Raw genomic sequence first — 23392 nt, forward strand, 5'->3', positions numbered from 1 at the left:
CTGGAGGCCTGAGGGTGGCTCAGTGTTCCTGTGTCCCGCGGACAACATCGCCAAGGGCCTTCTCTCCGTCGCCCCCGCCCATCTGGAAAGTCACTGAGTCCCAGCGGGGGGAGCGTGCAAGTTCCCGGAGAGCGAGGACCCTGCTGAGGGTCCTTGCTCTTTGATGGCAGAGAACCTGGTCTCCCCCACAGCCCCCTCGGGGTGCGCCGCTCTCCCAGAATCCCTGACAGCCCTGTGAGTGCTGTGCCAGGCAGCTGCCGGGGGCACCGGTGTGACACGGAACTGCCCAGAGGGTGTAAACGTTTCTTGACGTTAAGTGTTGGAAGATACATAGTCTTAATTTCTCTTCTGCGACAGGTTGTTCCAAGTTTGGAATCGCCAGCTCCTGCCGGCCGAGAAAATGGCACCATGGGCACCGCCGCCAGCCAGCCATCCACATCCAGGCCCCACGCTGCCCACATGCCTGCACCTCTGTCCCTGGACACCGGGCCACTGAAGAGGCTGGTGCCCAAAGCCAGGTGTGCAGGGCCGAGTCACCACGTCCCCAGAGGCACCTCCCAGGTCACCCTGAGCATTGTTCGTGTGTTGGCGCAGATTGGGCCCAAGGGAGGATGAGGGCGCGTCTCACCTCTGTGCTTCACTGGTGTCTTTGTGACAACAGGCCCATGTCGCCAAGCACCATCGCCATCCTGAATTCCGTCAAGAAGGCCGTGGAGTCAAGCGGCCGGAGAGTGGGGCTGCCACCCTTCACCATGTGTCCCGAGAGCCCAGGCGAGCCCCCTGAGCGCGGTGAGTCCACTGGGCGGCTCCAGGGCTCTCGGAGACCTGGGCCCCCTTCTCCTTCCCCATCAAAGCATTTCTGTTTGTTGTCTTTAAACAAGGGACTTTGGGGACTTGGGGTCACAGGGAGTAAAACAATCCTGTTTATGATGGAGGATCTGGAAAATGGGGTGATGTGGAGACCCAGCCGTAGCTGTGAGGTGTGTGTGTGGTTTTGTGTATGCAGTTGTGGTGGAGGTTGTGTGGCTTCGTAACTGTCCTGCACACAGTCCCACGACCACAGCAACACGGGGAGGGCTTCCCGTCGCCCCTCTGCAGTGCCTTGGCGGCCATGACGTGTTCCTCACCTGCCCGTTCCTGGAAATGTAGGTTTTCTCAACGTTTTGAAACAAAGCACATCGCAAAGAACATCCTGGAACATACAGTCTTATATGTGTGTGATCTTTAGAATTAACCCCCCTGAATGTCTTTAACCTTTTGATGGTCAAACTGTTGTCTCCAGTTCCCCTCAGTGACACCCCTGCCGTGGCCCATGAGAGCCCAGGTCCTACGGAGAAACACTGGTTTCATAATTTTCCACTTTCTCTGCTGAGCTTTATAGACCAAAAATTTTCATTTTCATTTCCACTTGTTTGAATCCCAGTGAGAAAGGCCGTTGTTTCTTGTGTTTGTCATTTATTTGTATCTTTCTGAATTACCTCTTTAAAAGAACACTTTATTTGGGACATTAAGTGTATTGTGTAGTTGCAAGTGTTTTTTCTCATTGGAATGTTTTGTCCCTGGGGCTGTTTGGGTTTTCAGAGAGGTAACGCTCTCCCATTTCATCCCAGTGTCCTCGCAGGGCTTGGAGCAGGAGTCCAGCGGAGCTCTTGACCTCATAACGAAGCGGGCGATCAGCACCCCTGACCGTAAGTGGTTCGCGGGGACGAGCCGCTCTCCTGGCTCTGCGGCAGGTACCGCGTGTGCGGGGGTCGCAGCAGAGCTGCTTCAGCCACGTCGCGGGGCATCAGGTCAGACTGGGCACAGCTGGCCGCCGCCCTCTTCCAGGTGCTTTTACACCTGTGACTCCTCAGGTGGCCAGCACCTCAGGCCACCCGCTTTAGGGGCCAGGCGTCAGCGCTTGCGGCACCGCGCGTCACTGCGGGCTGACCAAGCGGGCTGAGGCCTCCCCTGCTGGCCGTGAGGACAGCCTGTGTCCTCTCTCTCCCACTGGGAGGTTTTTCTAACGTCCCGTGCTTTCCTTTTATTTAAAAACAGAGGTGAGTTAGAAGTGTGTTTATTCCTATTACTCGTTTTATATAGCCTATTATCTCAAAACCCATAAAAACCATTATTTTGAGCAAAGTACTGCAGTATGAAGAAACTCTGCCTGTCCAGAGTCTGTAGGATGTTTGCAAGGCCCCGCCTGGCGTGGCCCATAGGCCTCTGCCCATCTCCCGCCACCTGCCCCTGGCTCTGCACCCCAGGGTGGGCAGTCCTCCCAAGGGTGCAGGAGCCCCGCTCTCCTGTCATCCGCGCCCTGGGGCCCCTCCCCTGGCCGTCACCGCTTCACTTCCAGAAGAAGCCCCATTTGACCCTCAGAGTGGATGAGGTGCCCCGGGCACCACACTTGCAAGTCCTTCACCGTCCGTCTGGCTTTGGTTTGTAACTGTTTGCTCTTCACCATGTCCGGGGGCTGTCCGGGCCTGGACGCTGAGGGCTGCGAGCCGGCGTGGTAAGAGGTCAGGTGGGTGGCCGAGCTGGGCAAGAACTCGGGTGCTCCTGCTCCGGCCCCACTGCGCTCTCGGCGCTGGTCGTAGGCGTTGTTACAGGAGGAGCGGAACGAGCCGTTTCCCGTGATGCTGAGGCCTCAGGGCATTGGGCCGTCGCGCAGTCTGCCCCGTCAGCGAGCACTTACTGGGCACATGCTGTGTTCGTGCGCCTTGCCTGGTGGTTCTGTTACCTGTGAGCTCTTAGAATCCTTAACCGGTTAGAGATGATTTTCATCCAAGTCGTCCTTTTAAGGGAGATTAATGGATGAACAGAACTCCTACCCCACCCTCCCCAGATGACGCCTGAATCGTGACAGCTTTTGTCATGACGAGCAGGGGTAATTTGGGCTCCTGTATGTCGAACGGGTCGAATGTTATGTATGTAAAAAGTCACCCTTTTTCTTTTTTTTTTTTTTTTTTTAATTTTTTTTTTAAATTTATTTATTTATGGCTGTGTTGGGTCCTCGCTTCTGTGCGAGGGCTTCCTCCAGTTGCGGCAAGCGGGGGCCACTCTTCATCGCGGTGCGCGGGCCTCTCACTATCGCGGCCTCTCCTGCTGCGGAGCACAGGCTCCAGACGCGCAGGCTCAGTAGTTGTGGCTCACGGGCCTAGTTGCTCCGCGGCATGTGGGATCTTCCCAGACCAGGGCTCGAACCCGTGTCCCCTGCACTGGCAGGCAGACTCTCAACCACTGCGCCACCAGGGAAGCCCCACCCTTTTTCAAGCAGAAGAGTGTGGTGTATGTTCTGTGCTCCTGTCCTGGCGGTTTGGTGCCAGACGCTGTGGGAGGGAGTGCAGTTCCCGTCCTCTGCTTGTCCCCCAGTCCCTGCTCTGTCCTGACTGCACGAGCCCCTCACAGGAGGCCCGGCTGCTGCCACTTGGATTTGCACTGGAAGTGAGACTACTTTCTCGAGTCTCTTGAATGTAAAATTCCTGGGGCTCTCTCCTCACACTGAACCAGAAAGAAATGCTGGAAGATTTCCTCCTAGCTCTCCCTCCTCTGAGAATTATCAGATAACTTAAGAAGCCCACGTTCTGCCTTCTCTGGTTTATATACCGGTTCTGTCACCACTTCTCAGGTGGGGTGACCATGGGGAAGTGGTCTCAGCTGCACTCGGTGTGGACACGGCATTTCTGCCGAGTGGAAATGAGGGATTTTCAGAGCCAGATTTTAACTGAAAATGGGGGGAGGTGGGGGGTAGCAAGTCCCTCTTACGCTGTAAGTCGGTGGTGAAGGTGCTGCCGCCTGGACGCGCCAGGCTGTGCGGGGAGGGGGCCCGGAGCCCCCGGGGGCCCAGGGTCTGGACAGCAGCGGTGGAAACATGCCCTGCTGCTGCCTGTTCAGGGGGCGCGAGAGGCTCCTGGGCCCACGGCACCACGGATGCACCGACAGACGCTAGCCAGCCACGGCGCAGGCGATGCCCAGAGCCTGGCCGTCCTGGCGCGTGCAGTGACAGCACGCCTACCGGCTACGAGGTGGGGGCGTCTCGGGGGCAGTGGGGGCCAGGCCCCCTGAGCACGGAGCCACCGGGGTGCACACGCAGATCTGGGCACAGATTTGCCTCTGGGGATGGGGGGACCCAGGTAGTAAACGACAGTCGTGGTTCAGTGTTTTCAGCACTTACCTTGTACCAAGTACTGTGTTAAGGACTTAACACAAGTGATCTCATTCAAACCTGGCAGTTCTCCTGAGGGAGGTGCGTGTGTCTCCCCTTTAGAGATTAAGAAACTCGAGGTTCCCACAGTAGCTCACACAACCGGTGGGACGCAGAGCCCGAGTCTGACCAAGGTGGGAGGGGAGGTGACAGGCGAGGGGACATCTGGGGTAGCAACAGGGCTGCAGAGACCAGAGGGAGGGAGGGAACAGGGCAGCATCTTCAGGGGACTCTGGAGCAGTGACAGGAAGAGCGGGGGACTCTGCAGGGGGATCTGAGCTGCGGTGGGGCCTCAGGCACGACAAGTGGCCGGCGAGAAGCCAAGGCTGTGCGCGCCGGTTCTCGGAGGGCGGTCAGGCCAGCGGTCTGGTGCTGCAGGGTGGCCCGATGACGGAGGCCGGGCTCGGGCACCGCGTGGGCCTGAGTGGACCCGCATCTGACCTCGCTCAGTTCCTCTCCCTGAAGGCCTTCGCTAACCCTCCCCTGACTCTCCCCGCCACCCAGGGACCATCCAGAATGTCACGTTTGGAGCGGGACTCAGCTACATCAGCTCACCCCGGACACCCTTTCCCGTCAGAGGCCACTCCCCCCCGGCCAGGTCCACGAGCCGTGCCGGCACCTCAGGAAGTCTGGGGGTGTCGGAGGCCCCGGGCCAGGGGGACAACGTTCTTTGTCTGTCGCTGCCCGACATGCCGTAAGTTCCCCAGCCCCCGCCCGCCCAGACGTGTTCCCGTTGGGGGGCGGGGGGCCGTCCCACCCCAGGTGACACCCCAGGTGACACGCCTATTCCCCCCAGGCCCCCGCAGCCTCCACAGTGGAAAGTGACATCTCCCGCCAGAGGAAAGGACAGCACAGCCCCCAGGAGGTCACGCCGCAAGGCCCCCCTGAAAACAGCCAACTGACCACTGTGCCCCTGGCCCCAGACGCTTCCACCGTGAGCAAAGGGCTCGCCTGTGAGTCCAGCGCCGCCTAGCTTTTCACCTGTGTGGTTGGTCAACCTTTTCAATTTCTCCTTATGAAATACCTGGTTAAAAAGTGTAAAATACTAGAGAAATGCCTTAGGCATTTAATACTGTAACTTTACTCCAGACGGAAGGAGGCTGTCAGAGGGCGGCTTCCCACGCTGCTGCTCCAGGGACCCTTGCTGGACTGGAGGTCCTGCTCTTGCAGAAAGGCCTCCTTCCCCGGCTTCTCCCCACCGTGGTTTGTGACCCTCTTTTCCCCACTTCAGCCAGCCTGTGTCATGTGCTAATTGTGTGCAATAAACCGAGAGATTTGTGAATTTAAAAAAAAAGCTTTGAAAATATCCAGTCCCTTCTCATAAGCGCTATTCTGGTCGTTAACACAATCCTTGAGCTTTCTCTTCTGTAAGTCAAGCTTCTGTTAGCTGGTTTCAGTTCGTTATACTAAGTACATAGTTTCCCGTATCTGATGTCAAAATCTTGATTGTAATATTTTTTCTATTCTTATTTATAAATTGCAGACTTTTAAAGCTTTTTCAAATGAATAAAAGTTAAGTATGAGTACAGCCTTTGAGAATTTTTAGCGCAGGACTTTTATCGGTAGTCATTTAATTGACATAAAGTGTTTAAGAACCCAAATCTTCCCCGTTAGGGAAAAAGGACTCAATCTGTCTTTAACGTCCAGGTCCTCTGTCCCTGCCTCTGTCTGTCTCCTCACAGCAGACATCTTAGCACAGACCACACGTCTCTACTTAAGAAAACCCTGTGTGTTCCCCACCCGGAGCAAGAGCGGCGCTAATACGCACGCAGTCCGCTAAGGGCTGTTCCTGCGGGAGAGTGGCCTTAGGTTCCTCTGTCGGCGCCGTCAGGTAACCTTAAAGCACTTGTATGTGTGTGTTTTGTCCAAGAATGACCAGAAAGAAATCTGTTTGGTTCACGTCTTAATCCCAGTTCTACAGAAGTAAAAGCACAGGGTTGCTGCTTGCGTGTCCTGCACGTGACGGGGCGGTTGGATAAGAGGGTGGATGGCGTGACCCGCCAGCTCCCGTGTGTGAGCTGACACGCGTGCACGGAGTCGGTCACAGGGCTGCGCCTAAGCGAACACCCTCACGTCCGTCCAGCGCTTCAAACCTAGGGCCGCGCCGGACACGACACAGGAAGGAGAGGAATGAAGAGGCTGAGCTGCTTTTTATTTTTTTAGAAGCTTTTATAAATGAGGTTTAAGAAATACCAACTCACAGGTGTGTTTGTTAGTAGCACAGGTCTGTGGCACTGTGTACAGCTGCAGCCACACAAAGGCCCCGGCAGCCCACGTGGCCTCGCGTCTCCAGCAACGTTTACATCTTAAAATCACTCGATGCTCCTTTTCTGTCTGCGTTTTTACAGCGACGGGCAGCAGCCTCCCAGACCCCACACTCACTCCTCTCTCCTCCGTCAGAGCCAGGTCACGTGGCAGCAGGGCGGAGGTTTTAGGGTGCAAGAAGACTACCCCATCACTATGACAGCCGAGGAGGAGGCTGGAGCTGCCCCCACAGGCGGAAGGGCCCTACCCTTCTCCACCCAGAGGAGCTGAGGATGAAGGGACGGTCTTAGGTCTACGCTCTCAAGACCCAGACGGAAGAAGTCAGGCACCCCAGCGTGACGAGGTGCTGCCCTCTGCTGCTGCAAATAAATACTCCACGACAGAGCGTTCACACGACTCAGAAAAGAAAGGGCAACGGAAGTCTCGAGTATTCAAGTAAGAAGACGCTGAAAGTTTCATCCCAAGACGACTCTGTTCTACATAAAAACCATCCTGTAACACAGTCGGAGGCATCCTTCTGAGAAGCTCCTTGCTCCCAAGGGCTTCACACTGAGCTAACACAGCAGCGTGTCTGAGGCTGAGAACAAAGGGTGCTGTTCCTGACGCCCCCACAAAGCAGGCAGCATGTGGGGCACGATCAGGAAGTTGCCTTTGACTCAGGCACACACTTTGCCCATCGTCAGTCGGGCCGTCGCCCGGCCGCCCTTCCTGCTGTTCTTCAGAGGCTGGCCTTGCGGCCCTGCAGAACAGCTTCCTGTGAGGCGAGACAGAACCTGCACTGTCTTTATGGCAGAGAGGGACAGTGGGGTTCATTGTCTTTAAAAAAATATAAATGTAGGTAACAGATTTGATTTCAAAACTGCCTTTGGCCCTGGACCGTCGTATGAACTACACAAGTAAGTAAAATGAATTTAAAAGCCAGACAGCAGGGCTGCTGTTTCCTGAGCAATCTTCAGCCAAAAACCTCTGTCCCAGTCTGTCCCAGGGAAGCTAGGCTGGGGTGCCACACCGAGGACCCCGCCCTTGCTGCCCCCTTGCCACCGTCCTGGGTTGACCCACGTGGTACGTGAATGGCACCCTTAGGTAGGGCTGATCCACGCACGGTCAGCGTCGGGGCATCGGATGAGGGTGGGTGGGCGGGCTGGCCTGGAGTCAGGAGCCAACACCACTCCGAGCAGGTGTGCGGCCCGACCCCGGGCACCAACCAGCACGGTCTGCACACTGCGTCTGTGGGTCTGGGGCAGAGGTGGTCTGAGTAGCCCGAGGAAGAGGCAGCTTGACGCTAACCCGAGAGCCCCTCATGTCTCTTCTGGAGAGATGCCAACAGACCAAGACAATACTCAACTGGAATTTTCTTAAAGGTTTCCTAAGCACAAGAAACAGTGGTGTTTCCAATTGAACAGGAGCAGCTTGGGCTCCTGCCTTAAGTTGAACTTTTAAAAAAAGAGGTTATTTAACATTGTATGACAACTTATTTACAGTTGAAATAGAAATTTTCAATAATCAAAATACATCTTTAGCAAAAATTTAGAATGTAAAATTTTATAAAATAAACACCCATAGAAAAGCAGAACATTGTATCAGTACCATTTCAGATTTAGCATAAGATGAAGGTCTTCCTTCAGCACTGGGACCCTCCATGGATGAGCAGGGTTCCCACAGGTAAGAAGATTCCCTCCTCCTAACAAGCAATTTACCTTCCTGATTTGGACTGTTGTTATAAAACGCTGACCCAAAAGATTCCCCAAGATGGACACTAGGGCAGTGACAGCAAAGCCTCAGGACGAAGTGGCCTGACCACTTGGCCCCCGGCTCACGGGCCACCGTGAAGCCAGGTCACTGCAGCTGAGGCTCACGCCTTGACTCCCTCTGCCAGCCCTTGGATGCCGATGCCAACACCACCTGCCACGGGGCAGATCACCACGCCTCCCGGGCCCTTGGCGCCTGCCCTGAGGCCACCCAGACCCCGATGGGGTCGGCCTTGAGAACCCGGTCACTTTTTGGCCTTGTGACTGTGCCCATCTTGAGGAAGACTCTTTTATTCGTGTGGCTTGTTAAAAAGTAAGAAAGGAGTAGCGGTCAACTTTGGCCAAAACAAAAAGCTTTCGTGTGCATGTCCAGCCCCGTCTGGCTCCCCTCGCGGGGCTGCTCCCAGCAGGGTCCCCCGTGGAGGTATCCACGTGTGCGTGCGGCCGTGCTGCCGTCTAGATCACGAACGAGGACTTGTGTCTGAAGTCACCCTGCAAGGCCAACGCCGGGTTAGAGGGCGGCCCGCGGCCACGCAGGGCCCGGCGTGCGGTGGGAAGGGAGCCTGACACCGCTTCCCCACAGCGTGCTCTGAGGAGAGGCCGCGAGGCCTGTGGACTGAGTGCCCCGCGAGCGCACAGCCAGGGGCAGGGCTGAGGGCTCGCGCTTCTAACGTGACTCAGAAATCTCTTCTACGGACCTGCTTGGTTCTCAGGGGAATGTCATCTTCCCTGCTCGGGACACTGCAGCCTCTAGGCTGCCTTACCTCCTCGTCCGTCCTGATGTAGTTAACTCCATCCGGCTTCCCTGGGTTCTTGTAGCTGAAACAGAGGAGGGGGGAGCCGAGTGACCCCCGGGGGACCACAGACATGCCCACTGGAACCTCGTTCGTGTAGGACAGGCTCACCTTTCCCCGTTCTGCTTATTGTTGATGAAGTAGCCACGTCTGTAGGCACAGCAGATGCCCACTGTGATCAGGGCCAGTACAGTCAGGACAACCAGGACTCCCCCAATAATCCCGCCGATGTTGAGGTCATCTGGAGAAGAGGAGGGGTCAGCAGACGCGGCCTGCTGCCCCTGCCCCTCCCGGCCCGGAGCACCTCCGCCCACAGGCCGTGACACCCACCCGCTGCCCCAAAGCCACGTGGCACTGCCTGTGGGGGCGTCACAATCCTCCGGGGACATTCTTACTGGACGACATGGTTACACTACAAAGACAGAGCTAGGAGCCAGAGTCCTAAGGAAGAAAAAATTCCGAAATTTCTAGGGCTGCCCTTTGCTGCGGATTGTTTTTAAAGGGGCAAATATGAGGTGCAAACGTGGCCTCGCGGCCACCAGCCATCCCACAGGAGACCCTCAGCTGCGTTCTCTCGTTTCAGTATGGGGCCCTAAAAATGCAACAGAAACTACACGGGGTGTAGCGACCAAAGCCATCTAACTCGGAAGCTGCTGAAATTCTCCCTCTAGTACAGTGTTCTTGAATGTGGGTGCACTGTTATTTAAAAATAAGTCCATTTGAAATTTTGATTTCATAATGTCAGTTCCCAAGCTCTGTCCATAGAGTCCAGAGGTCTGGGGCAAAGCCCAGGAATCTCCCTCCTGCCGAGAGCAGCTTCCCAAACCTGACAGCAGCCAGGAGAGTCCCCTGGAGGCTGACTCCACAGGCGAGGGTGGGCCCTGGAATCTAACCCTGTCCTGCCCTCAACCCCCCCTAGAGCCAACACGCCCAGAGAAAGAAGCACCCGAACAGGGTAGAATTACTGGGGCTAAACCCTGGCTTTCAGCTTACTGCAAAACGGTTAAACTTGATACATTTCTGGCGAACCTTGTGTCTCGATAATTCTATCAGTTACCAAAGAAATGGAGTTCATGAAACTTCGTTAAAAGTTACATGATGAGGAGAGGACCCGCGTGTCAGTCCTACAGCTGCTCGTTGGTGCGTCCTCGCCTCCTCCCACCGGACCCGGGTGGAGCCCGTGTGCCCGCGCAGAGGGGTCACAGCTGAGGGGCACCAGCGAGCGTGACCGTCCCACCCACCCGCCGGCCTGCAGGGCGAGGCTCGGCAGAGACACTCACACACTTCCATGTCCTGCTCCTCGCAGCGGGCCGAGCCCGCGTCGTTGGACGCGATGCAGTAGTACTGGCCCGAGTCCTCCTTGTGGATGGCGCTGAACACCTGTTTGGGGACTGGGAGTGAACGGGGACCCGACGACAGGGCTCGGTGCACAGCGAGCCCCCTCCGTGCCAGGGGCACCAGAGCCGGCGCAGCCGGTCTTCACTGCGCGCAACTCCAGCCCGCTGCCTCCTCACTCCCCACCACAGGGTCGTCCACCAACATCTGTGTGTCTCTAGAAGGACTTTTTAAAGTCGTGCCCACGACGCCATGACCGTGCTGAACGCAGCCAGAAGTTCCTCAACATCAGACGTGCGGCCGGGGAGCAAGTCCCAGCTACCTCCCGACTCTGCCCCGAGGACAGCACCGGCAAGGCCACCTACACCCTCCTCAGTCACTGCCCCCTTTCCTTGGCCCCCTTACAACTTTTCTGTCTGTAAAGGGAGAGCAGGGTCCCCGACGTGCGGGGTTCGAAGCTGCCGTCTCGTAAAGTTTACTGTCTCTTAATAACCGCTCTTCCTACGACACAGACGTGCGCACCCACCCCTCTTCGGAGAGACCTTACCAGAGTGCCCGTGTCAGGGTTGAAGAGGAAAGAGGAGTTTCGGAACCGGGGGTTGGCCCTGGAATCTGTGGGCAGCGGCACGTCGTTGCGGTACCAGCTGTAGTGCGGTCGGGGGTACCCCTCGCCCTCCTGGCAGGTCAGCGTGGCCGCCTTGCCCACAGGCACAGCCCTCGGCACCCTGCACACTGGGGGCACCGGCTTCACTGCAGGAGAAGCATGGCAGGGGGTTACGGTCAGCAACAGGGCCCTGTTCTCATCACAGCCCATGATGAACCTGCTCCAAAAATGAGAGAGCCAGCCGGGCTCCAGACACCGCATCACGGGCAGGCCCGCTCCCCCGCGGCTCGTGCCGCCTGTGGTTGCCCCCGTAGGTGACCCCCCCAGCGTTCCCAGTGCCTCCACCCCCTCCAGCAGGTGGACAGAAGAGGCAGAAGCTCCCCTTCTCACCTCCAACCCAATGCAGGCAGCCTGCGCTCCCCCTTCCCCGCCCTGCCCCGCCAAGCGCCACACCCCCGGGGACGTGACCGTAGAAGCAAAGGAAGGAAGGAAGCCGGTCTTCTCCCCACAGGCAGGCACGTGAGCCGAGGGCAGGGGCCGCCACCCCACGTGCACCCGTACCTTGCACGGTTAACTCGATGACAATCTCATCAATCTCCTTGCGGTCGTGCCGAGCAACCACCTCACAGCGGTAAAGGGCTGAGTCCGTCCGGGTCACGTTCCAGATCTTCAGAGAGGTTTTCCCCAGCAGTTCTGCACGGCCGGCCAGGTCTCCTGTACAGGAGAAGACAGGGCACTGAGGGGCTCTTTACAGACAGCTCTGCCGCTTGAAGGAGGAGGTTCCGGGGCCATCTCTGGTGCCTCGGCAGGAAAACTGCAACTGGCTCGTCTCCGTTCCTGTGAGAACGCCGAGCACCGAGGGAGCGCCTGGGCTGTAAGAGGACTTGGCCATGTGTCTCTGTTGTTAAGGCAAGGGCCTCCTTTTCTTTTCATCATTCCCAGGAAGGGTTCCCCATTAAAAGAGGAAACAAGTCAAACAACATTAAAAGACAAGCAGCATTCCACAAACGGTGCTGGGACAGCTGGGTACCCACGTGCAAGAGAATGACGTGGACCCCTACCTCACACCACACACAACACAAACCTTACTGCACAAGCTGAAACTGTGAAACCCTTAGGAAAAAACAGAGACATGAATAACCGTGACCTTGGATTAGACAGTGATCTCTTAGGTCACCAAAAGCACAAGCCCACACACACACAAAGTTATATCTGCCTTCACGAGTCTTTCATAAAAAATTAGAAACTTTTGTGCTTCAAAGGACAGAAGCAAGTAAGACAATCCGCTGACTGGGAGAAAATCATATATCTGACAAAGGACTAGTATACAGAACGTATGAAAATTTGCAATTCAACAAATAAACAACCTAATTAAAAATGGACAAAGGATTTGAATAGACATTTCTCCAGAAAGATCCACAAATAGCCAATAAGCACGTGAAAAGATTCTCAACATCATTAGCTGTCAGGGAAATGCAAGTCAGAACCACAATGAGATACCACTTCACACCCCCTAGGATGACTGGAATCAAAACAATGGATAATTGCAAGCGTTACTGAGGATGTAGGGAAACACACAGCCAAGGGGAACGTAAAATTGTCCAGCCACTGTGGAAAAGAGTTTGGCAGTTTCTTAAAAAACGAAACATGTGATACCATATGACCCCACAACTGTACTCCTGCTCATTATCCCCAAGAAGTGAAAAATCACGTTTGCACAAAAACCTGTACAATGTTTATGAACATTATTGATAATAGCCAAAAAATGGAAACAACCCAAATGTACAGCAGTTGATGAAATGCATTAAAAATGTGGCATATCTATAATGCAATATTATTCATTGATATAAAGAAGAACAGGGACTTCCCTAGTGGTCCAGTGGTTAAGAATCCGCCTTCCAATGCAGGGGACACGGGTTCAATCTCTGGTCAGGGAACTAAGATCCCACATGCCGTGGGGCAATTAAACCTGCGCGCTCTAGAGCCCATGCGCCACAACTAAAGATCCCACATGCCGCAATGAACATCCTGCGTGCTGCAGCTCAGACCTGACAAAGCCAAATAAATAAATTTTTTTTTTTAAAAAAAAGAAGAACAAAGTACAGACACTTGCTACAACATGGATGAACCTTGAAAACGATACGCTAAGTGAAAGAAGCCAGGACCAAATATTGTATGACTCCAATTATAGGAAGCATCCAGAACAGGCAAATCCACAGAGACAAAGTAGATTAGTGGCTGCCAGGTCGGGGAAGAAGGGATGGACATGGTTTCTTTTTGGGGTGGGGATGTGCTGGAATCTGACAGTGACGGCCACACATCTTTGCTGAATGTACTAACCACCAAGTACACGCTTCAAAACAGTGAGTTTCACGCTATGTGAATTACTGTGTCTCAATTAAAACATTTTTAAAGTATAAAGGACACAGTAACTCTTTCAAAGAAGCACAAAGAACCCGGGCACTGACAAATAGGGAAAGAGTTAGAAAAGAAAATGACACAAAAATTAGAAACGAATTTACTAAACCTGCCAATTGGTGACAAGTCTAGAAAGGATTTACCACACGTGATGGAAACAGCAAAATGCTTTTGATAAGAGAACGAACATTTCCGAAGGCGTTTTCTAGTGGGAAGGTTCGTCATCCAGGCATCAGCAGGGGTCAGAACGTCCACCGTGTGGGAAACAAGTAAATGCAAACCCATCAGGCGCTGTTGGCACAGCCCTGCCCTAAGGCAAGGTCTCCCTCCAGGCCTCTATTTTGTGTGGCAGTTTCTGGGAAGAAACAGAAAGTTGCTTAAGAACATTCCCGCTCAGTCAGGGCTTATCAAAAACAGCCTGATGAAGCTGCCAGAGAAAACCGATTTGTTTCCTGAGAATAACATTGCCATCTCTTCGTAAATCAGAGGTGGGAGGATACTGGTGGGGAAACAGAACTGTTTTTAAGAGCCCATGACCCCTGATGATGTGGAGGACCTGAGGCAGAAAGGCCGTGACTTCAGGTTGATCTGCAAAGCCTCCACCCCTTCCCTGAAACCCACACTGTCACGTTCTCAGAGGGCTCGGGGTGCCCGCCTCTGCAGCTGCGCTGACTCTTCCATCCGCCTGCTGTCCCCCAGGGTGGTCCCCTCCCCCCATCGCGACCCCTCGCCCCGTCCACACTACCCTGACCCCCTCCTGGTCTCTGCAGAAGAATCCCGAACTGGGCCCTGCTCTCAGCTGTGCCCACCACCAGCCCCCTGTCTGCAAAGCAACCACCCCCGTCTCTAAAGCATCAGTGGGACCACATCACACCCCTCCTGAGGCCTTCCAAGCGCCATCCACCTCGTGTCCGCCCTCCCCTGCTGGGCCGAGAGCCGGCAGTCCCTCCGAGAAGCTCCCTGTGCTTCCATGTCTTTCTGCCCCGCGTGCTCCTGGCCCAGCACCTCCCTGCAGCACCGACCCTGCCCTCCCACGCGGTGCGCTCGGCACCCAGGTGTGTACAGTGGGCGCTGTCCCCCTGCTGTTCCATACTGTCCTGCTAGTGAAGTCACTTATAAAGTCGTGGGTCACGATAGGGAGATGGCCTCGGAGAAGGTTCACTCAGATACCTCAAAGCGACGGCTGCGTGTGGACTAAAATCCTAACTGATGAAGTGATAGTTACTGAAGCAGGGTCACAGGTGCAGGGAGGTTCCATACACTATTCTCACTACTTTTGCATGTTGACTTTTCCATACGTAAAACAAGACAGGACACCAATCCTGGCTACAGATGCAGGTCCAGTTAGAGCAAAGTCTTGGCCACAAGTGCATGCCTGGGCCTTCTGTACAAACGAGAGGACCACAGGATCATACCCTGAATTTTGTTGTCAAAAAACACATATGTGGTTTGTTCATCTTGGATTTTCTTCCACTCAATCCTGGGGTCATTTGTCTGTGAATCCGTAATGATACAAGATAGTTCCACACCTAATGAGCAAAGGAAAAAAGAGAACTGTCAGTGAATGTGGAACAATTCTAGGTTCACTTGTATACCCAGACCCTGCAAGCTCTATGTATATTTAGGTCTGTCATGTAGATTCAAAATCTAGCTAGCTCCAGGCTCCAAGAGACTTTAGTTTTAGCCAGAAAAACAATAAAGATGATTAGCAAAGACTTTTATTAAAGAGAGTACACGTTCCCCCTAATACTCTGCTTGTACATAAGAACGTTCTTGGTCTTGTAAACGCAAAGCCAGGCCAGGAATCAGGTTTCAGCCAGCAGAAAGCCTGCAGAGTTGCCCGAGGGCTACTGAAGCAGCGCTTCACTCACACGTGCACATCAGATGACTGCTGGGAAGCCGGCCACCCCCAAGCCTCTTGGGCAGGGCACGTCTGTGTGTGTCTGTCCTGCACCGGCTGCCAGACCACCAAGTGGTGCCCCTTTGCCTAACCCCTCCCTTGTACTTACTTTCATATTCCTGTACCACTGGGTTTCGGTTGCTGGATTTGAGATTCACAGCCCCTATCAAGCAGCCTGAAGGAAAAAAGAAAAGTAAAATCAGAGACAATGCAACACTAAAAGAGCAGAGAACCCGCACTTGAGATCAGACTTTCCCTTCATGGAGGCTTCAGTCACTAACCACAGAGGATGTAAAATGTCATATTCCAAAACAAAGTCTCTTAGATACAGCAGGGTGACTGCTTTCTCTCAGTCTGACCTTCACTGGAAGGAACCCAGGAGAAAGAGAATTCTCAGAGTGCACTTTCCTTCTTGGTCCCCGAACAAAGCCCCTACAACTTTCAAGACCTTCCTCTAAGAATGTACTTTTTAAACAGGATTGTAAGAGAGTTACACAACAACAGATTGGACAACCTAGAAGAAATGGACAAATTCTTAGAATCATACAACTTTCTAAGACTGAATCATGAAGAAAGAAAATCTAAATAGATCACTAGTAAGGAGACTGAAACAGTAATCAAAAGCTCCCCCAAAACAAAAGTCCAGGACCAGTCAGCTTCACTGGTAAATCCTACCAAACATTCAAAGATTTGATACCTGTCCTCAAACTATCCCCAAAAATTGAAGAGGAGAGAACACTTCCTAACTCATTTTTCAAGGCCAACATTACCCTGATACCAAAACCAGACAAAGATAACACACAAAAAGAAAATTACAGGCCAATATCTCTGATGAACACAGATGCAAAAATTCTCAACAAAATATTAGCAAACTGAATACAACAATACATTAAAAAGATCATACACCATGAACAAGTGAGACTTATCCCAGGGATGCAAGGATGGTTCAATATCCACAAATCAATGAACATGACACACCACATTAACAAAATGGAGGATAAAAACCATATGAGCATCTCAGTAGATGCAGAAAGAACATTTCACAAGATTCAACACCTATTTATGACAAAACTCTCAAAAAATGGGTATAGAAGGAAGCTCAACATAATAAAGGCCACAAATGACAAACCCACAGCTAACATCACACTCTACAGCAAGGGTCCCTAGCCTCTGGGCCGTGGACCAGTAGGCCTGTTAGGAGCCAGGCCACATAGCAGGAGGTAAACGGTGGGCAAGCGACCGAAGAAGCTTCATCTTCCACTCCCTGTCGCTCACATTACCGCCTAAACCACCACCCCCCACCCCCAAGTCTGAGGAAAAACTGTCTTCCATGAAACCAGTCCCTGGTGCCAAAAAGGTTGGGGACCGCTGCTCTACAGTGAAAAACTAAAAGCTTTCCTTTAAAATCGGGAACAAGGTAAGGATGCCCACTCTCACCACTCCTATTCAACACAGGAAGTCCTAGCCAGAGCAATTAGCCATGAAAAGAAAATTAAAACATCCGGGGACTTCCCTGGTGGCCCAGTGGTTAAGAATCTGCCTGCCAATGCAGGGGACACAGGTTTGATCCCTGGTCCGGGAAGATCCACATGCCATGGAGCAACTAAGCCCATGTGCCACAACTACCAAGCCTGCGCTCTAGAGCCCACGAGTCACAACTACTGAGCCCACGCACCACAACTGCTGGAGCCCACGTGCTCTAGGGCCTGTGCTCCGCAACAAGAGAAGCCACCGCAATGAGAAGCCCACGCACCACAACAAAGAGTAGCCCCCACTCGCCGCAACTAGAGAAAGCCCGTGTGCAGCAACGAAGACCCAACACAGCCAAAAAATAAATAAATTTTTTAAAAAAGAAAAAAAATTTATAAAAAAAATAAAAACATCCAAATTGGAAAGGAAGAAGTGAAATTATCACTATTTGTAGATGACATGATTTTATATACAGAAAATCCTAAAGACTCCACCAAAAAACTATTAGATATAATAAATGAATTCAGTAAAGTTGAAGGGTACAAAATCAACATACAGAAATCTGTTCTATTTCTAAACATTAACAACAAGCTAGCAGAAAGAGAAATTAAGGAAACAATCCCATTTATAACTGCAACAAAAAGAATAAAATAACCTAAGAATAAATTTAACCAAAGAGGCGAAAGACCTGTACACAGAAAACTATAAGACATTGTTCAAAGAAACTGAAGAAGACACAAAGAAAAGGAAAGACATTCTGTGCTCATGGACTGAAAGAATTAACACTGTTAAAATGTCCATATTATCTAAAGCAACCACAGATTCAATGCAATCCCTATCAACATCCCAAGGGCATTTTTCACAGAAATAGAACAAAAAATTCTAAAATTTATATACAACCACAAAAGATCCTGAATAAGCAAAGCAATCCTGAGAAAAAAAGAACAAAGCTGGAGATATCACACTCCCTGATTTCAAACTATATTATAAAGCTTTAGAACTCAAAACAGCATGATATTGGCAGAAAAACAGATATAGCTCAATGGAACAGAATTCAAAGTCCAGAAATAAACCCACACATATATGGACAATTAATTTATGACAAAGGAGCAAACAGCATACAATGGAGAAAGGATAGTCTTCAATAAATGGTGTTGGGAAAACTGCACAACCACATGCAAAAAAAAAAACATTGAAACTACATGACTATCATATGCCATACACAAAAATCAACCCCAAATGGATTAAAGATTGAATGTAAACCATGAAACCATAAAACTCTAAAAGAAAACATAGGCAGTACTCCTTTGACATCAGTCTCAGCAATATCTTTCTAGATATGCCTCCTCAGCAAGGGAAACAAAAGCAAAAAAAAAAAAAAAACAAATGGGACCACATCAAACTAAAAACCTTTTGCACAGCAAAGAAAACAACAAAATGAAAACACAAGCTACCAAATAGGAGAAGATATTTGCAAATCATATATCCAATAAGGCATTAATGCTCAAAATATATAAAGAACAACAAAAAAACCCCCAAATAACCTGATTAAAAAATGCGCAGAGGAACTGAACATACATTTTTCCAAAGAAGACATACAGATGGCCAACAGACATGAAAAGATGTTCAACGTCACTAACTATCAGGGAAACGCAAATCAAAACCACAATGGGATATCACATTATATCTATCAGAATGGCTGTTATCAAAAAGGCAAGAAATAACAAGTGTTGGCAAGGATGTGGAGAAAAGGAAACCACGGTGCACGTGGATAATGTAAACTGGTGCAGCCACTGTGGAAAACAGTATGGAGATCCTTAAAAAACTAACACTAGAACTACCATATGACTGAGCAATTCCACTCCTGGGTATTTATTGGAAGAAAACTAAAACACTAATTATAAAAGATATATGCACCCCTATGTTCACTGCAGCATTATTTATAGTAGCCAAGATATGGAAGCAACCTAAGTGGCCATCAATGGAAAAATGTATAAAGATGTGGCATGTGTGTGTATGTATATGTGTGTGTGGAATGGAATATTACTCAGCCATAAAAAAGGATGGAATCTTGCCATTTGCAACAACATGGATGAACCTTGAGGATATTATGCTAAGTGAAATATCAGGTGAAGAAAGACAAATACCATATGATTTCACTCATACGTGGAATATAAAAAAACAAAATGACAAAATAAATGAACCAAACCAAACTATAACAAACATGTAGATTCAGAGAACAGAGTAATGGTTACCAGAGGGGGTGGGGATGGGTAAAGGGGGTCAATATGGTGATGCGTGGAAAGTAAACTCTTGGTGGTAAGCTGCTGTAGTGGATACAGAAGTTGAAGTATAATGTTGTGCACACGAAGCTTATATAATGTTATAAATCAATGTTACCTCAATAAAAAAAATTTTTTTTCAGAATTTTCTCTTGCTTAGAGTCACTGTTAATCTTTTCATCACCTCCCAGACCCACATGGGCCTTCTCGTCATTCCTCCCTCCTGCCTGGTACCTTCCCCTGCAGGATGGCATGGACATTCTGGGTACAGTTACCAACCAGGTGAGAGACCACCTTGCTGGATTAGCTGTTTATCTAACCTGTGATTTCCATCCATTAAAAAGTTTGCACCAGTCTTTGGTAAAATAAGAAAAATAACAACATGGTGATTTTCATGAAGCTTAGCTGAATGAAGCTATCGATGAAATCAAAATATGCTATTTGCATGGTGATCTCTTTCAAAATTAGCACCTGACTATCCACGTGTTTAAACAACGTTGAAATCAGTTATCATGGTCTCAAAATGTCTTAGCTGATTTTCCTGGAGGTACATTGACCACCTACAAAATGTCATTCTTCAGCTACTTGGCCTCTAGGAGAATATGCCATCCCCAGAGAAGGCCTTCCTACATTAACCCTCATTAAGGTCCCTGGACCTCAGCTTACCACACCAGGTAAGAAAATGTGAAAACTTGTACTCTGAGCTGCAGGTCACAACAATCCATTCTTTTATTTTTAAATCTTATTTAATGGTTCAGCTACATGTATACATTCCAAGTATATGTTTTGATGCTTTCTGTCTTATTTAGTAAGACTTCATTAATTACAGCAGAAGCCTTAAAGAATGTAATAATAGGGATGAAAATCAGAAGTATAGGGGCTTCCCTGGTGGCGCAGCGGTTGAGAATCCGCCTGCCAATGCAGGGGACACAGGTTCAAGCCCTGGTCTGGGAGGATCCCACATGCCGCGGAGCAACTAAGCCTGTGCACCACAACTACTGAGCCTGCGCTCTAGAGCCCGCGAGCCACAACTACTGAGCCCACGAGCCACAACTACTGAGCCTGCGCTCTACAGCCTGTGCTCCACAAGAGAAGTCACTGCAATGAGAAGCCTGTGCACCGCAACGAAGAGTAGCCCCCGCTCGCCGCAACTAGAGAAAGCCTGCGTGCAGCAACAAAGACCCAACAGAGCCTAAATAAATAAATAAAATTTAAAATTAAAAAAAAAAAAAAAGTAGTATAATATACCTGAACTGTCATTAGTTGCTACAACAGTCACTTCTACTTCAGATTGCAGATCCAGGACAAGTGGCACCTGCTCTGTTTTGTTTTATAACCACGTGCTACTCCTTTTGGGGAAACCCACCCACACTAATGCAGCCCTTTCCACTGTTCCTTCCATCCAGAAGCCCCCAGGGACCCACTAACAGAGAGGAACACGAGACGCTCTGAGTATCTACCAAGGCCACACAGGTTCCCTCTAAGGAAAGTGACCTCAGACAGTCCTTTCAGTGCGATCACTGTAATTTAGGTGATGAGACACCAAAACTGTGGTCCCAAATGACTATGACCAGGGATCAGCTTCTGACCCAAAGGCCATCTAAGGGGCCTTAGAGGTAAGTCACGAGAGCTTTGCCTGACTGGATAATGACAGGACAACCCAATCTGAGGCTTTCTCTTGAGAAGTATGAAGCTGAGAGAAATAAGAGAATAAACTAGAGAGTGTACAGTCACGACAGAAACAGCTGAAGTAGAGCCTGAGGACGCAGAGCTGGCGACAGATGAGCCAGGGGACACTGAGGTTACCCTAGTGTTCACAAAGGTCAGACTCTCACGGGGGCCGACTCTTCACAATAAACCTCTTAGGGAAACCAAGACCACTTGTTTCTTATAATCTAAAAGAAGCTAAGGTAACACAGCCCCAGATGATGGAGATGATCACCTCTTTTCTCCCCCTGCATTGTGGCCAAGGTGAATGCACCCCAAGGCCTGACTCTCTCCTGCCCAACCACATGAGCGAGGGCAGAGCTAGACGACGTGATGGCTCACAGCAGCCGGGCCCTGGCGCTGCCGAGGCCCCACGCTGAGTCTCTCCTCAGCATTCCCTTCTGCTCCCAAACCGTTCTTAAATGCAGAAACGGTTACGCTCCTTACTTTGCCCACCTCCAACAGCCCAGGGTCCCACTTTAAACTACAGAAGTAACTTGTGTATCAGAACGGTGTCGTGAGGATCGGAAGCCCCAGACCGAACGCTCGAAGACATCGTAGGTGACTCCTCCGGATATAAGCCAGTGCCTGGGCACGAGGTTCTGACATAAGCCAACCTGGTGCTGCCGGAATACACTGAGGCTACATTATATAAGACTGAGCAAAGGGTTTTTGGAAGGCAGGAGAAAAAAGGGGGAAATCCGTTACAGCCTCCATCACATGCAGCTGTGCCTCTTTAATTTCGTACCAACCTTGGCTTGCCTGCCAGACTCTAAGCTCTTTGGGACAATCCAGTCATTCAGCAATTTTTTATTTATTGCCTTTTATAAGCCAGATACTGGCCTAAACATGAGGGATGATACATGAATAAAAGATAAAGATCTATGCCCTCATGGAGCTTACATTCTATCAACGGTACAAAGAAACAAGTATCATACGCACTCATCTTGGTATCTTCAAATCTAGTGTGGAATGGTATTTAGCAGGGACTCCAAAAGCGTTTACCGAATAAATCAATGTGCATTTTTTATGTTCTAGATTGGATCTCCTTGAGTTTTCCAGAACATCATTTAGTTGAATTCAGTTTGCTCACAGAGCTGTAATGTGGCTACTCTCTTTTTCATCTTGCCCAGGAACCCATTATTAAATCTTGGACTCAGAAGGAATCTAAGACATGTGTAGTTGTCTGTTTCTATTCAAATTCTCCGAAAGAAATGTAAGACTGTCCTCTGGAGGCAGGCGTGGTAAATTCCAAGTATACTGTGTTCACTTAATGTGACCTTGACCCAGCCTCCCCCAATGGTTACATAATTACAGCACAATATCAAAACCAGAAAACTGACGCGTGTAGTGTATGTGGATGGTTGTACATCATTCATCACACGTGAAGATTCCTGGGACCACCACTGCAATCAAGACACAGACCTCTTCCAGCACCAAAGACCTCCTTCCTGCAGGCCCTCACCATCCCTCAGCACTGGCAACTGTTCATCTGTCCCCCATGGCCATAATTCTGTCATTTGGAGAATGCTATATAACAGGAAATACACAGTCAGTGGCCTTTTGAGGCTGACTTTTTCGTTCAGAATAAAGCCCTTTGGATCCATCCACCTTGTGTGTAATGACAGTTTGCTTCTTTGTACAGCCAAGCAGCGCCCTGCACCGGGGACGCACCACACTTTAACCACTCACCCACGGAAAGGCATCTGGGTTGTTTCCAGTTTGGGGCTATGATGAATAAAACTGCTGTGACATTTGTGCACAGACTTTCGTATGAACATAAGTTTCCTTTTCTCTGGGACAAATGCCCAAGAGCACAAACCCTCGTCGTATGTTGTGGCATGGTTAGTTTTTTAAAGAAACTAATAACTGTTTTCCAGAGTTGGGCTGGACCAAAAATTCATTGTAGGAAAGTTTTCTTTCTAAATTTTGGTTTTAAAACTTAGCAGGGTACACTGGACCACTCTGTACTACCTTTGCAACTTCCTGTGAATCTATAATTATTTCAACATTAAATCGTAGAACACTTCTCTATTTCTAAAATGATGATAGTGAAATCAGTATGGCATTTGGAATCGGTTGGGTATGCAAAAAACTTAAGTAACAGTTTTAAAGCATTGATATTCACAATACACCAGAAATCATATACTTAACAACTATTTAAACTTATATAAAAATTTTTACGTAAGGTCTCCTGAATTCTTTCAGTGAGTACATCAGTTAAAAAATCAACTGGCATGGGACTTCCCTGGTGGTCCAGTGGTTAAGAATCCCCCTTCCAATGCAGGGGATGCAGGTTCGATCACTGGTCAGGGAGCTAAGATCCCGAATGCCGCAGGGCAACTAAGCCTGCACACCACGACTACTGAGCTCACGCACCTCACGCGCCACAACTAGAGAGAAGCCCATGCACCGCAACAAAGAGCCCGTGTGCTGCAACTAAGACCTGACACAGCCAAATAAATATTTTTTTTAATTAAAAAAAATCAACTGGCGTAACCGTATTCATGACCAAAGTATATAAAAGGAATACTCGTGTGGTCATGAATAATCTGCAGTGCATTTCACTGAACAGTAATGTCTGAGGTTTTGATTTTGGAGTCTCTAAAAAACAGCAGCAGCAGGTAGAAAGTCTGCTGTTCCTACCCAGCTGAAGGTTAGTGAACAGAGAAAACAGGAGTCA

General features: G+C 50.3%; 2 protein-coding genes across 2 annotated transcripts in view; one reads left to right on the forward strand and one right to left on the reverse strand.

Annotated features, from left to right (window-relative positions):
* NCAPD3 (non-SMC condensin II complex subunit D3) overlaps positions 1–5714 on the forward strand; it is a 61067-nt gene extending 55353 nt beyond the window's left edge. The window contains exons 30-34 of the mRNA XM_059930004.1: positions 358–518; positions 662–789; positions 1611–1688; positions 4691–4880; positions 4983–5714. Of these exons, the coding sequence (XP_059785987.1) occupies positions 358–518; positions 662–789; positions 1611–1688; positions 4691–4880; positions 4983–5088 (663 nt within the window). The 3' untranslated portion in view covers positions 5089–5714. The remainder of the gene's footprint in view (positions 1–357; positions 519–661; positions 790–1610; positions 1689–4690; positions 4881–4982) is intronic.
* Positions 5715–6334: 620 nt separating this feature from the next.
* Positions 6335–23392, reverse strand: part of JAM3 (junctional adhesion molecule 3) — a 56823-nt gene continuing 39765 nt past the window's right edge. The window contains exons 2-9 of the mRNA XM_059930010.1: positions 15360–15425; positions 14766–14879; positions 11494–11646; positions 10876–11078; positions 10274–10373; positions 9105–9234; positions 8964–9018; positions 6335–8691 (exon numbers count right to left, since the gene is read on the reverse strand). Of these exons, the coding sequence (XP_059785993.1) occupies positions 8656–8691; positions 8964–9018; positions 9105–9234; positions 10274–10373; positions 10876–11078; positions 11494–11646; positions 14766–14879; positions 15360–15425 (857 nt within the window). The 3' untranslated portion in view covers positions 6335–8655. The remainder of the gene's footprint in view (positions 8692–8963; positions 9019–9104; positions 9235–10273; positions 10374–10875; positions 11079–11493; positions 11647–14765; positions 14880–15359; positions 15426–23392) is intronic.

The sequence above is a fragment of the Balaenoptera ricei genome, chromosome 8 (genome assembly GCF_028023285.1).
Source record: "Balaenoptera ricei isolate mBalRic1 chromosome 8, mBalRic1.hap2, whole genome shotgun sequence".
Classification (NCBI taxonomy): domain Eukaryota; kingdom Metazoa; phylum Chordata; class Mammalia; order Artiodactyla; family Balaenopteridae; genus Balaenoptera; species Balaenoptera ricei.